The 15,006-nt window shown below is 31.5% G+C and overlaps 1 protein-coding gene and 1 long non-coding RNA gene across 3 annotated transcripts in view; one reads left to right on the top strand and one right to left on the bottom strand.

Annotated features, from left to right (window-relative positions):
• LOC146997321 (uncharacterized) overlaps positions 1 to 4,741 on the top strand; it is a 93,939-nt gene extending 89,198 nt beyond the window's left edge. Inside the window, exon 2 of the long non-coding RNA XR_015041334.1 lies at positions 3,993 to 4,741. This is a non-coding gene — a long non-coding RNA (uncharacterized LOC146997321). The remainder of the gene's footprint in view (positions 1 to 3,992) is intronic.
• The window catches only part of LOC118183488 (tyrosine 3-monooxygenase-like), a 125,300-nt gene that overhangs the window by 95,065 nt on the left and 15,229 nt on the right, over positions 1 to 15,006 (bottom strand). For both annotated transcript variants that reach the window (XM_085817346.1, XM_085817347.1), the window contains exons 2-5: positions 10,020 to 10,154; positions 9,818 to 9,934; positions 6,078 to 6,258; positions 3,268 to 3,356 (exon numbers count right to left, since the gene is read on the bottom strand). In XM_085817346.1, the coding sequence (XP_085673472.1) occupies positions 3,268 to 3,356; positions 6,078 to 6,258; positions 9,818 to 9,934; positions 10,020 to 10,154 (522 nt within the window). The remainder of the gene's footprint in view (positions 1 to 3,267; positions 3,357 to 6,077; positions 6,259 to 9,817; positions 9,935 to 10,019; positions 10,155 to 15,006) is intronic.

Below are 15,006 nucleotides of genomic sequence, written 5' to 3' on the forward strand. Positions count from 1 at the left end.
AAATTTTCCTAAATATAATTAGATAGGGACTAGGAAAATCCTTAAAAAGTTAGATTTCGTTATTTTATCAATTTAATTTTTAATTTTAAAATGTCAATATTTGTGCCATTTGAAACATTTTTATAGATGAAAGTATATGCTTACGCACAACAGTTGCGAAAATAAAGGTCGCGTGAGGCCTTTGGTGAATACAGTATATACAGATGCATTACTTATAGCTGTCCAAGTTCAAGTTCTAAAAATCCTATTTTTGTCTTCCCAACCAAATTTATTAAAAAGCCACGCAATCAAAATCAGCTTTTATGAGGAATGAATAGAACAATTAATGCATTAAAGGAGAAAAATAAGTTACCATATAGTTAAATGGGAATAATAGATTAAACATTTACATTTACAGAATTCATCTGTAATTTAATACCGCGAATGATAAAAGCGTTCCCATGATAAATTAAAAAAGATAATGGCTTATAAATTTGAGAGTGCAATTAAATTAAAAGATTTTCATTTAGGCACCGCAAGCGTTTATTATTCGCTATATAAAATTGCAGATAAATTATGTCGATAAAATTATTTAATCTATTATTCTTCTTAATGATAAATTATTTTTCTCCTTTTAGTGAATTAATTATCATACCCATTTTAGATAAAAGCGTATTTATTATAAAAAGAAAACTTTTTTTAATTGTATTTTGTGTTTTTTAGTCTCAATTTCACGTTATCAATGATGAAATTTTAGTTATTATTAAAACACAAGCGGTAAATTATAAGAAAGTTATGAAATAAAGAAATTAAGGAAAATAAGCGAGCGCCATTCAGAGCATGAAGAAATCGCTTTCAATATTCAGTTTGGAAAATTAGATATAATTAACAGTGTTAATTAATAAGCATTTTGCTTGAAACTAAACTGAGAAAATGAATATGACCAATTCGTTATTAAGTGTGCCAAGATGGAAAACTCAAAAAGTTTTTTTTTTCCCTTCGTCTGCTTTAGACTGCTGCACATTTAAAAAAAAAATGTAGAAAATTGTTCAGTTCGTAATTTGAATGCTGAAATTTTAAAATCATAAACGTCAAATGGTGTAAAAATTGAGTGATTTTCAAAAATTCGCCAAAAGTTTAGGAATTAAGTTACAATTCTGATAAAACACTGACTGAAAAGACTTTTTCCGCTTTTTCGATGGTGCAAATTGCAAAATTCTGACATGCTTCCTTTGTTCGTTAAACGAAGGTAAGTGCGAAAATTAGTTTAAATTTTAAATAAAGAAAACTCTAAATGGAAGTTTGAAAAATTTGCTTACCACATTGCATTTTTATCGACAAACAAACTTTATACAAAATTTAAACTCGGTAATTATCAGGAAGTAGGTTAAAATTCGATGACATAATTCCACCCACAATGAAACGCCAAGAGTGGATTAAATACAAATAAAAGCTTATAAAAGAGAACAAATTTCTTTAATAAAATTAATAAGATACCGTTTCTATTAAAATATCCATATTTTTAAAACTTATAACTATTTTTTAATCTGTGATTTAAATATAAAGCATGACAGAAATTTCAACAGCTCAATAAAAGCTGGCCTTAATTTGCAAAAATTCGGGCTCATAAAATAGTTTCTGATTTATACATCTTCGGCAAATAAATTCATAAATTCTAAGTAATGCTCAAAAAAGTTCGATTTGTACTCTCATTACTTGTTCATTATTATTATTTTTTAATATGAATATTACCCGCACTGTAATAAAGACAATGATTTTGTATGAAATGACATATATAATATCTTTGATAAAACGTCACATTTTGTTCCAGAATTAAACCGTTCATGGTAAGCCCAGAAACATTGTTCCGAAAATGAAATGTGTTGGAAATTCAAATATTTAAGTAGAAATTGAAAACTGTTATACACACTCGGATACCATCTGCATATTTTATCCAAACATTTGAATGCAAATTTTGAGAGCAGATATCATATAAGTCTTCGGATTTCTAAGTTCGATAACTTGCACTTATTCTTCCTAGGAGATCTCGGGGTAATTCTTAATGAATAAAAAGGAGCCTAAAAGAGACAGCTAAAACTAATTAAATGCTTCACATAGTAAAATTCTAAATTCCTACATATATATGGATTTGAGAATTTTTCTTCATTATGGGTAGTAGCACATATTTTCAGTAACAATTTTTTAACTATTATTTTTAATACATTACTTAATGATTTTTTACAAATTATCTACAGATTTTATAATTTGCATCATCAGAAAAGTAAGCACATATGTATACGAAATAAATTTTTTGTACGGCAAATAAAAATTTAAAAATAGAAATGTTTGAGCAGAAATTACAAGAGTCAATCTTTTGTCCATATAATTTCTTCATGAAACGCAAGGCGCAGAAATAGATATATAAGTATTATACAAAAGAAACTTTAAAAATTTAAGCTATTTTAAGCCTTCAATGAGTCATGAGCAACAAACAGAATAGGACAAATAGTGTAGTCACATCATATATTTGTGTTTCAAAAAATTACTTTTTTAAAAATTATTTGGAAATTTTCTTTTGTCATGTTGGATCTTTATATATATATATATATATATATATATATATATATATATATATACTTTTGTTTGGTAAATTTAAATATTTTACCTCAGGTAATTTTATGATTTTAACGGAACATCATATTTTGAGCTGTATGATTTTAATGCAATGCTTATTTTGAGCTTCAAGCCGCACATTAATACATACACAACTTCCACTGCCTTATTGGTTCGTAAAATGATGATTTCCTTTACAGCATTTTACTTTTCTTCTTCGTTTTAGTTGTTAGTTTGGTTTGAGTTTATAATTCCTAATAATTTAACTTGCTATGTTATTTAGATCTATGTTCTTTGCATTTGATATTAGGCAACATTAGCAAATTTTTGACAAAGTTTGTTTCTGAAATTTTTGTTACTTTTCCGTAGGTTGGTAGGAAACAGTATGCATAGATTTTTATAAATTTATTTTATTTGCGGAGTTACGAAGTGCAGAAGATTTATTTGAATTAAGCAGCTTTAGGTCTTCGGAAGTTTAATGAGAATGGTAAAAAGCAGCTGAATTAATTCTGGTGTTCTTTAAATTTATCGATATTTGATCGTTTTTGTAAGAGATGACAGTTATTTGATATATAAATATGCAATAACTTTTCATTGCTTCTAAGAACTTCCGAAAGGAAAGATACATATTAAATGAGTTAACTCATGCAAAATAAAAAAGATAAGAGTACTTACCGGATGACTGCTGTCGAGATCCGGTTCAAATTTAGATAAAACATGCGTACATCTATCCAGGTCACTAATGTATTTAGGGAACCAAATTTCTGAAAAATAACACGAGGACTGATGGTAAAACTCAAGTGTAAAACTTGATGCATATTTTGATGCAGGTTTTACACTAATGTGAAATTTTCAGGACTAAAATTTCAATTTATATATATTTTAAATTGGATGATTATTTAAGCGTTTTTAAAGAAACAGAGGGTGATAAGATAAAAACTGCAAACAGCATTTCTTGTAAGTGGGTTTTCAAATCATGAATTAGGTAAAAAATCAAAACGTAAGAAACGTTTAAAATACAGGAAGTTCCTCCTCGTGTTGCAAAATTTTATGATAAAAGATATAAAAATTTGTCCCCTACATTTGTTATCAAAGATTTTCGATCGCGATTAAAAATTAAGACTTAAACACGCTTGCTGCCTCTGCGCTATGGAAGTCGGTCGTCCATCTATCTTAATCTCGTATTTTCATGAAAGTTTTTCCTTCAAATGTTTTCACACAGTTACATCCTTATACTCAGGATGAGATGAGACTCTTCTATGTGTAGCATTGAAAACAATCTTCCAAGGAACATTTTTCCTTGAACTCCAGAGTAAAGTCCATCCTCAGTTTATTATGTGCAATGGTTAGTATGTTGCCGAACGTCGAGGTAATTTTTTTTTTTTTTTTTTTTTTTTCAGATTGGTAGTGGATATTCAACTCTCTATAGTAAGATGGCCTATTTAGTCCTAGTGGAAAAGTAGTATGGAGCCATAATGTGAAGCAAGATACAAAGCAAGACCGTGAACAAATGTATACTTGGTGCAGTGGAGGGATGCATATGGTCAAAAGTGGACTGCATGGCTTCTTGGAAAGAAGGACAGTCAGGAGTATACAAACTTACAGGTGACTAATGGCATCATGTGGTGAGTAAATTCCTGGGTGAAGCTCCGTATTTAACTGGATTAGAAACTACAACATGAGAAATAAAACTATAGTAAAAGGAAATGGATAGTTGTAAATTAGTAAGGCGTACAGCAGCTGCAGTGCACCAACTGCCCAACTTGGTATTGCAAATCAAAGCATTACGTTTGATGATATACAACATGAAATGGGTATTGGCATAAAAGCTGTGCCCACATTACTGTATAACGATCTAAAAATGCGTAAAATTTGTGCTCATGCGCATTGACCTGCATAAACAGCAGTGTGTCATAATGTTCCAGGAAGTGTTGCGTAATGCTATGCATGTTTTAATAACACGAAGGAGAAATCTGCATGGTCGATGATTCGCCATAAACAAGGAACTGCCCTGAGAGGCTATCTATGAGTGGATCCGGAGTACTCTTAAAGATTTCCTAGGGAAATCTGAAAGCATCATTTGTTTGGGTGGCCATTACTTGTAACATTCATGTATGTATTACGAAAATTAAAGTACATTCTCTCGCTTTACTATCACTTTAAAATAGGCACTTCAAGGTCATAGCGACCCTTCCTTCATTTACGAACGCAACGTGTGTCGTCATCACTATACAGAGGGAATTAGGATATTTTTAACAAATTCGAAGATTCTAGCCTTTTTCCAGCAGTTTTTGCCATGGTCATGAGTCATGAAATAGCCCTGAAGTACTTAGTCCAAAGTAACAGACCATGTAGTCTTAATACTAATTATTATTGAACAACCCAAATATCTTCATAAGTGTGTGTTGTACATGTTTTTCGTTTCAGCAATATTTAATAAGAATAAATCGCGCACACATAAATATCTGAAATATTCATATTATGAATATTTGCATTTGAGATATTCAAATTATGCTAAACATTTAGAATTCCTCATTTGATTATTAAGTTTAGAAAGCTTACCCTACTCTTAGTTACTGTACGGATCAATCAGTCTTGATTCAATACGGTTTAACTGATTGAAGAGGAATCAATTTTCAACTAACGATCAATCATTAGGGGAACTAGGGAAGGCCAAGATTAGTATTTCTAGAATTTCAATGAACTGACAGAATCAGTTATTAAAAATTACGCCTATCTGTTTATATAATATTTAGTTTTTTAAAAGTGAGTTATGTTTCATTCATTTTTCTCATTCTATATGCATTAATGAATACTAAGGAATTCGAATGCTGTGCGGAATATAAAGAATTCAAAACCATCTCTTGAAGAAAAAAATCCCTAACAGAAGGAATCAGAGTTAAGATCTGGTATAAATATGGACACGCCGCTTTACACAAAGATAAAAATTCATTTTCAAACAATAAATTATGATCGAAAAAAGACTGATTTGTGCAGCAAGAGTTTGAGGAAAAAATTTCTAATAAAAAATATTTAGATAATCCAGAAGAGTAGGTATATTGCTGGTAAAATCTCTTCGTAATTCATTACTATATGTCGCTAAGCAAGTCAGGTGACCGATAAACTGATACTTGTTCCATATAGCTAATATACATGGGAATAGAGTTTTGATAATAAACCTTCTGTTTTCCCCGAATTAAACTTCATAGAAGGTGCTTGACGACTGCTAATTCAATTGTAGAGCACATGTTAAAGCATTTGCTTATCCGAGGAACAGGTGCAAAAATGTATGAGACTACTTTAAAGGGTTAAATCAGATTTCATTCAATTTTAGTCTTAAAATCTCGTCGGCTTGGCCGGACTTTCTTAATACCAATATTTCATTTCGTATGTAATTATTAGACTCTATAATATTAAAAATTATAAGCTATTTTCATATAAAGTACAGGAAAAGAGTTTCTAATCATAAAAGAGAGCTAAGGTACCTTTAAAATGCAACCTATCGTCAGAAACTATGGAAATGGCTGCTGCATCATTCTGTCGGACGTTCTTGATGAGATTCAGCAAACCTTTTCTCCGAAGAACTAACTTTACTAAGATGTCGAAAGAGGAGTTTACTTTTCTCGAGCGTCTTGTCTCAAGGTGCTGAATATGGCCTCCACAGCACTAGATAGAAACAAGTTAAAAGTATGCACATATAACAAAAAAAAGGGGGGGGAGAGAAAGAGAGAGAATAAAAACTTAATTAGCCAGTTTTTTTCACTTTATAGGCATTGATGTCAGTCTTTCTTAAATACTGGTCCTTTACGCCATGTTATGTCAAATTTCGCTACCAGTCATAGAAAGTTTGACTACTGTACGGAACATAAGAGTTTTAGCGGCTTAGCTTGTTGCTAGTTCTCAAAGTGTTGCTATTTCAGGTTCTATAGATTTTTTTATAGCAGTTTGACGTAATGAACACTTTAAACATAATAAAAGAAGATTCTATACCAGAACTTTGATTTTTTATTGTACAATGCCAAGTAAGATGCAGATGTACTATGTAGAATACATACTAACACTAACTACACACGTTACGGTTTCCAGTGAATAAAAGGAAAGGCTTTTGCGGAATGAGATAAAGCGCCTAGTGATTAAAATGAAAGGCATTTTTAGAATTGTTTCCGTCTTGACAAACACGCTAGTATTTATCAGTCGGTTTTACTATTTAAACAATTTATAATGTTGTGTAATACTTGGATCTCGTGAGATGGGCCTTAGAATTTCGAAATTAGAAGTTTTTAGTAATCCCGATGAATGTATAGCATATAATTATGCCCCTCTCTTGGGTTGAAAATTAGGATGCTAGATGCTCAATAATTATGAGTGGCTTGACCTCACCAGTTGCGTTTCAAATCGATGGAAAGATCTGTCTTTGCAGAACATTCCATGAATCCAAGGAAGTCATGGAAGCTAGCTAGCAATCCAAGGAAGTATGAAAGCTAGTATTTATCAGTCGTTTTTACTATTTAAACAATTTATAATCTTGTGTAATACTTGGAGCTCATGAGATGGGTCTTAGAATTTTGAAAGTAGAACCAAAGTTTGGATTTTCTCATGTTACTGTTTAAAGAATGTATCGTAACTACAGGAATTTCACAGCATTTTTAACTTATGACAAAAATCTGGCCATAAAAAAGTCAAGCAGTAACTGCCAGCATCAGCTGGCAAGAATCACTTCACGTGATGGGAGCTTAACTTTGCTTCAAGCAACATCGGAATTCAATACTAGGATTTCAGCAAATATTAGCGTGAGGCCTGTGAAATGTTACATTCATTATATAGAACCAATCTTCAGCCAGAGTAATCCCGATAAATGTATAGCATATAATTATGCCCCTCTCTTGGGTTGAAAATTAGGATGCTAGATGGCCAATAATTATGATGCTAGATGGTCAATAATTATGAGTAGCTTGACCTCACCAGTTGCGTTTCAAATCGATGGAAAGATCTGCCTTTGCAGAACATTTCGTGAATCCAAGGATACTGAATTTTAGCAAGAGACTAAACAAACTGTGTTAACTTCTTAATGTCTTAATGTTACTGTGTTTAATTGATATTTACTGGGATCCCTAGACAAAAGTTTCCCCACGGATGAACTAGTTGAGAGTATCCATTCATTCATTCATCGACGTTGACCCAGTCAAGTAGGCGGTCAACACAGAGGTGAAAGCTCTAGCGTTTTAAACTTAAATTTGTTTACGATTACTTCTGATTCTGACAATTTCAACCTGCAGTGTTACCTTCAAGAACGCAAAAAAATGTCCTTTTACACGAAAGAGGCACAAGATAAAGGATTTGACACAATTATTGGAGACTAACCGGCAAAACTATGGAAGAAAACATGGCTGACATTAAAATGCGTAGCCCAAAAGATTACGAAAAATTAAGAACACTTCAAGCAGAAACTAGAAAAGAAATTAATAATGAAAATGAAAACGAAAATGAAAATAAATTCGAAAAATTTGATAACCCTCAAAAAGAAAGCGAAACCACATTCTTCTAAAGAGGCTAAAGAAATTCCCCAAAACAATAGATTCGAAACTGAAAAATAATGAAAAACCTCGACCTACCGAGGCGTCTACCGAAGCTGAAATCCACCCGTCGAACAGTTCCAGACAATCAACAGAACACTATTGATTGTCTGGAAGTACACGAACTCCTTACTCAAATTTGTATCGAAGAAATTGAAGTTGATATGAAAGCGAAATTATTATATGTCAACATTAAGAACATACATGATTATCGTAACGCTACCAAACTTCTACAAGAGAACAAAATTCCATTTCACACTTTTCAAATTCCTAGCAAAAAACCACTCAAAGTTATACTGAAGAATTTACCACAAACTAGAAACTAGAAAGAAGAAACCATTCATTTACCACAAACTGTGAAAGAAGAAACCATCCATTAAGATCTGGAAAGACGAAATTTTCCCATCTTAGAAATGAAACAATTCACCCGCAGTGTGAAGAATAATCATGAAAAATTGCCGATATTTCTCCTTGAATTAAAGAAAACGGAACTTGGCTACACACTACACAAACTGAACAATATGTTCAGTATGAATGTTAAAAGAGAGAATTACAACCCGAAGAAAAGGATTATACAATGTTTTGGATTCCAAGAGTTTGGACACTCTCAACACTTATGTCATAATCCTGAACGCTGCTTCAAATGTGGTAAACATTATAGAAGTCAATTATGTACTCTAAAACCTGAAGAAAAACTGACCTGTTTATTTTGTTCCGAAGCCCCTGTTTGTTCGTATCGTGGATGTCCCGAATATAAAAAACGTTTCGAGGGAAAGATAAATCCTCCAAAGCTTACAGCTCCTGCAATACCTATTCCCTCTTCTGCCGATTTCCCGCAAACTTTAAGAACCGAAGAAATAACTGAAAATATCATTTCGAAAGCAAAATATAGTGAAAAACTCAAGAAGAGACTTTCCCGCCAGAAGAAACCAGAGAAGCTTTAGAATGGCTTCAAGATCCAGATATTAAGAATTTCTTAGGAAGTATTATCTCACATATTCAAAAGATCCGTGGCACCAAATCTCCAGCAGAGAAGTTTGCCGCTGGTTTTAGTGCTGCATTAACAATTATGAAATTTGCCCAAAAATGAATAATAAACTTTTCATGCCTGAAGTAACTTTATTTTACTTATTTTACCGCTGAAATCCATCATTTATTTGGACTTTAATAGTGATTCAACGCAAAATCGCAGAACGAAGACAATAGTCCTTCAGGGACTATTAAAAAATCAATAATATAAAAAATTGGTTCCACAAATATTTGCAATGCTAGATGATTTCAAAAACATTCTCTGAAGAAAAGCAGAGAAACTTCAATTCCGGATGAAAGAGTGTTTTTCTTTATTTATTTCTCACTAATAATTTTAATCTATGTAGCCGATATAGAAATTTAAGTTTCATACATTCTTGCTGAATGATGTCACGTAACCAAATTTTCAGTCTGAAAATTAGTCATTTGATTCAATTCTGAGACTGGAATCAAATTTATGCAACCAGCTACTAATTAAGAAATATTTATCCACAAAATCTCTTTGAAATGCAAAGCATAATTTTGCTACAAAGCCAAATGCAATAAGGGAAGTGGAAATAAAGATCAGTAGTATTACACTTTTTTATGTTGTTTCAGACAATCTGATTTTACGGCAGGCTTACTTCTATCCACTTGAGTATGCCAGGAAGGGAAGATAGGCCATCGGGAACTGAGAACACCAGACTAGTCAATTTTCTGTCGCTGGAATTCTCATCTGGTAATTGGCTTAAAAGTAGAATCTGAAATGCAAATTAAAAAAAAAACTAATTTAGTTACGCAATCTACAAGAAGTAAAGAAACTTTAAGAGATTTCTCAATACTCACTTCTTCTTCCGTGAGATCGAAATTTTGGGTTTCAGTAGTTTTTAGCTCCTTAATCCAGGCTTCTTGCGCTTCTTTATTTTTAGCTGTTTCCAACTTTGCATCATCGACAAGAGAACGGCGCCTCTGAATGAAGCCCTTCTTGAACAAATGGAAAAGGTCGGTATAAATATAATTAAACTAAAATCAATAAAATAATTCTAATAATTAATCGCTTAGAAAATTACAAAATATTCACGCATAATCAAAAAATAATAAATTACTTAATTTAAGTGGAATTAGGTTTAGCCCTTTTCTTTATTTCAATTTAAAAATATAAAAGTACCTTTTTAAAAATTTAGAGTAAAAGTATATTTTTAAAAATCTATACTTTCTGACAACAGAAAGTTCATCTGTTGTCCCTTCTGTAGCAGTACTAAATACCATTTCTTTTAAAATACACTAGCAGTACAAAACATTCAATTGCTTATTTCTACTTATCGATATAGATCCTCCTTTTCCAGCCAAAGGAGCTCAGCTGAGCCAGACATAAATTCAATGAGATATTATTGCATACTTTGGTATTCATGATTATTGAAGTTTCAAACTGGACAAAGTTGTTATTGCATTGCAGAATAAAGGACTATTTGCGTTAAGATTGCTAAGAAATCTGGTCATCATCATTCAACAATTATTAGATGATTAATAACTTTAATTAAACTTGGAATTTGGAAAATCAGTGCAAAAAGGGAAGATCAAAAAAACGTCTGAAACAAAATGATCAAGTCTTTCATTTCTTCCCTTTAAAAGATAGTTTTCATAGTTGTGAAAAACTGATATGTAAGTAGAGGATAAGTTGTTCAGTTGATGTCTCCTTGGACTCTAAATCGGAGATTAAATGAAAAGGTCTTAGGAGTTGTTAAGTTTATGAAATAAACCTCTCATTGAAGAAAAACGAAGATTTATATAAAGGGCACTTGATCAAGTAGGATAATCTATGAATCAATGGCGTAAAGTTGTATATGGAGTGATGAAACAGCACTTTCTTTTACACTCAGTAAAGAAGTCACATTTGTACGACGTATTTATAGTGAAAGATTTAAACTATATTGTATTGCAGCAACAATAAAATATTGCATTATACTTATGATATGACACTGTATCTCCGTACATGGAGTCGATCGATTTCAGATTGTTGGAGGAAAAATGAATGAGGTCCAACGTATTATCATGATTGAAAGAAACATGGTTCCTTCAGCTACTAATGTATTTCAATACAATGGTTACATAATTTTAGTTTGTTATTTTCTTTCGAAATGAAAAATATTTATAATTTTCCAGAATGTTAAAAAAATGTGTCTTATTAGCTTCAGAGTTTCGTTTCTTTCCATTTTCTCATGCATAATATAACTGTTGTCTTTGACATCTTATTATTCTACTGAATATTCTATAAAACATTTATATTATATTATATAACATACTAGCCGCTTTTAAACCCTTCGTCTGGCTTTTAAACGTACCGGAAAAATGCTTAAAAGACACACCTGGGACCGATGGCCGCGTAAGTTCTTCCAACGTTTTTCTCTTTGTTAAGATTCCAACCCTCCCTTGCATACGGCCCTGATGTATCATCTTGAATTTTTAGCAAACTGATTGCATGATATGTGCATTAAACATTTGTTAAAGCGTAATTTATATCCCCCTTCTTAACCACCACCTTAATTACATAAAAAATTATATTAAAATTCTACAATAAAATTAAAATTTTTTAAACTGTTTTTTATTCTATAGTTTGAATGATTCTTTTTCTGAATACAATGAAATAAACTATATCCCTTAATACAAATATTAATTATCCTAATAAAAAAATTAAGCAACTTTCCGTTGAAGGAAAAAAATCATACAAAACTTTTCAATATCTTACAAACAACGAAATAAGCAAAAAACAACATGAAAGCAACTCAAAAAACATAAAATTCCGCTCAGAATTTTACTCTGCAGAACAACTTTATAAAAAAAATCTATAAAAATGTATTATATATATACAAAAATGACAATGAAATATGCCAATCTCTTAAAAACAGTGACATAAGAAATACGATGAAACATTGTTGCCAAACCCATATTTCTAAAAGAATGAAACTATTCAAAATGATGCGATTTCGTCAAAAATCTATCAACAACAATAAGACAGGAAAATTATTGCCAAAATCCCATTTTTAGAGATGTGAGAAGTGTACACGGAAGCTTCATTTAAATTTAAAAAAAAAAATACTAAATATTCTCATTTTTCCAAAATTCTTTTTGTAAAAGCAGTCGCAAGGATGAAAGCTTAACGTGTCCAAAAATCAAAGAAAAATAAACTGTACATTTTTGAAAGTAAACTTTTTAGAAAAAATCCCGTTGAAAAGGTGTTAAGCTCACTTTGTTAAATTAACTCGTATTTAATCGATTTATTGAAACACGAAATTTATTTTAAGTTCGTAATATAGCTAAGTGCCTACGTTTCATGACGATGTGAAAATGGACTGCGTAGAGTAAAATCTCGCTTTCCTCTAGCCCTTTATGTTTCAAAATGACGCGATTTCGTCACAAAACATAAAATTAAAAAAATAATAATAATAATAAAAAAATTCGAATTCGAATTTCGAAAAAATCCCTTCGAGGTGCACTGGCTCTTGTCTAGATGCACCTATGCACCAAATTTCGTAGCCGTGGGTCTATTAGCTTACGCGCAGCGCGAACGAAAGACACATACACAGACAGACATTTTCTTTTATTATATGTAGAGATATATCTCTATATGTAATAAAAGAAAAAGTCTGTCTGTGTGTGTGTGTCTTTCGTTCGCGCTGCGAGTAATAAATGATATATTTTGTATTTTTTAAAATTTTTTTAAATGAAGCTTCCGAGTACACTTCTCACATCTCACATCTTTCAAAATGTGAGTTTGAGAACAATTTTCCTTTCTTATTGTTACTGATAGATTTTTGGTGAAATCGCATCATTTTGAATGGTTTCATTCTTTTAGAAATATGGGTTTGGCAACAAATTTTCATCGCATTTCTTATGTCACTGTTTTTAAGAGATTGGCATATTTCATTGTCATTTTTGTATATATATAATACATTTTTATTGATTTATTTTTTACAAAGTTGTTCTGCAGAGTAAAATTTTGCGCGGAATTTTTGTTTTTTGAGTTTCTTTCATGTTATTTTGTCTTATTTCATTGTTTGTAAGATATTGAAAAGTTTTGCATGATTTTTTTCCTTGAACGGAAAGTTGGTTAATTTTTTTTATATGTAATATATATTTTAAAAATTTGTGTTTTTTTTTTTTTTTTTTTTTTTTCGGAAGTTTTCTGCAGAGTAAATTTCTGCGCAGTTTTTAAATTTAACATTTGGCATTTTTGCGGTACATTTAAAAGCCAGACGAAGGCTGGTAGCGTAGCTGCTATAGTAGTATATAAACATTACTAGTTAAATTCATTTGTAAAATATAAATGCACAAAATACATGCTTTCATGAAGTATTGCAGAGCATTTGCGCCAAGCAATATGTGAAATCGCGCATAAAATGTTATAATTTCCTACACCTATTCACATATAGGGTAAGATCTTATAACGTATTTCTTCTGCTATCAGGTTCAATGTTTCTTCTTACCTTCTTCGGAAACATACAATGACCTGACTAGAACAGAGAGCTTACTAAAGCTATGTTCACTAATTGTAGTAAGTAGACAGGATACAGACGAAGGGTATACAAAACCCTTTATTTTTTTCTTTATATACAATGACTTCCGTACTTCGGAATACAATGACCCTCCACTCGGGGTCTAACTTAAAAGATATCAAAATAAAACTAAACTCTAATTTAACTTTAGAATAAGATTGGCCTTATAATAACAGGAAGCGTATGTAGCACAGAGACTGTGAACACTACAATACGTTTAATTTATCAAGAGGATTAAAACCTCTGGCCTGGAAGGCAAAGTAGCAACTGCGTAACTTCTAAGGTAAGCGGCCTGCTTCGAACTCACGGCTTCCTCTCTTCTGCTTGGCAAAAAGGCCACACTTAAATACTTGGCGTTCGCCAGACAACTTTGCATAAACTCCTTCACGCTTATAATTCTGGCCGGAAGTAGAAAATAAGAAGTGATAGTAAAGATTTAAAATAAAATAAACGTTAGTAAAACTTAAGATCCTTACATACTTCCCGCCAGAGTTAATTAGTTTGAAACTGAGGTCTAAAACGACCTTGTTGAAAACTTTTAGCTCTAGAAACTAACGCGAGGCCAAACTTTTACAAACATAACTTAGCTAGAAACTAGAAAATTTTAAAAGAAAGAAATTTGTTACAATAGCAGCTCCCGGAATATACAACAATCTTTTTTCTTTTTCATCTGTACTGCATCAAAACAGGAGCTTTATTCAATTCTGGTTCCTTCCAGAGATCTGGAAGGAAAACTAGTTTAATGAAATGTTACAGAATGACATTGTAAATAACATATAGAATATACTTTTCTTAACATTCTTATTTCATTCATGACTATTTTAATTATCTCTCCCCGTGCTCTCTGACATGTGTTGTAAAAACACCAAACACGAATGTGTTTCTGTCTATGTGTTCAACACTTCCTCCTACAATCAAAACACTAACGTGTTAAAATTCAACATACGAGACCTCTTAACACACCCTAATTTCAACTCTAGACCCTGAGGTACTATTCTGAAAGTGGCTAACTCTAAAGTGTAGCGTCAGAGAGCCTAACTACATCATTCAACCTTTAACACATATTCAGCATGATTTAATCTTTACAGTCACACGAATAACAAAAATTTTTTAACATTACTTTCACTTTTACCATATCACGTTATTTCTAAACATTCAAAATAACAGTTCACATGTATACAAGAACATATCAAGATGCCGTTAATTTTACACATTTGAAAACATACATTAGTAGTACATTGTTAACTTCTATTCTTTTCAAAGCAAGTGTCAATTCTTTC

The sequence above is a fragment of the Stegodyphus dumicola genome, chromosome 5 (assembly GCF_044657685.1).
Source record: "Stegodyphus dumicola isolate Sdum_Otavi_A_Nest chromosome 5, ASM4465768v1".
NCBI classification, from domain to species: Eukaryota; Metazoa; Arthropoda; class Arachnida; order Araneae; family Eresidae; genus Stegodyphus; species Stegodyphus dumicola.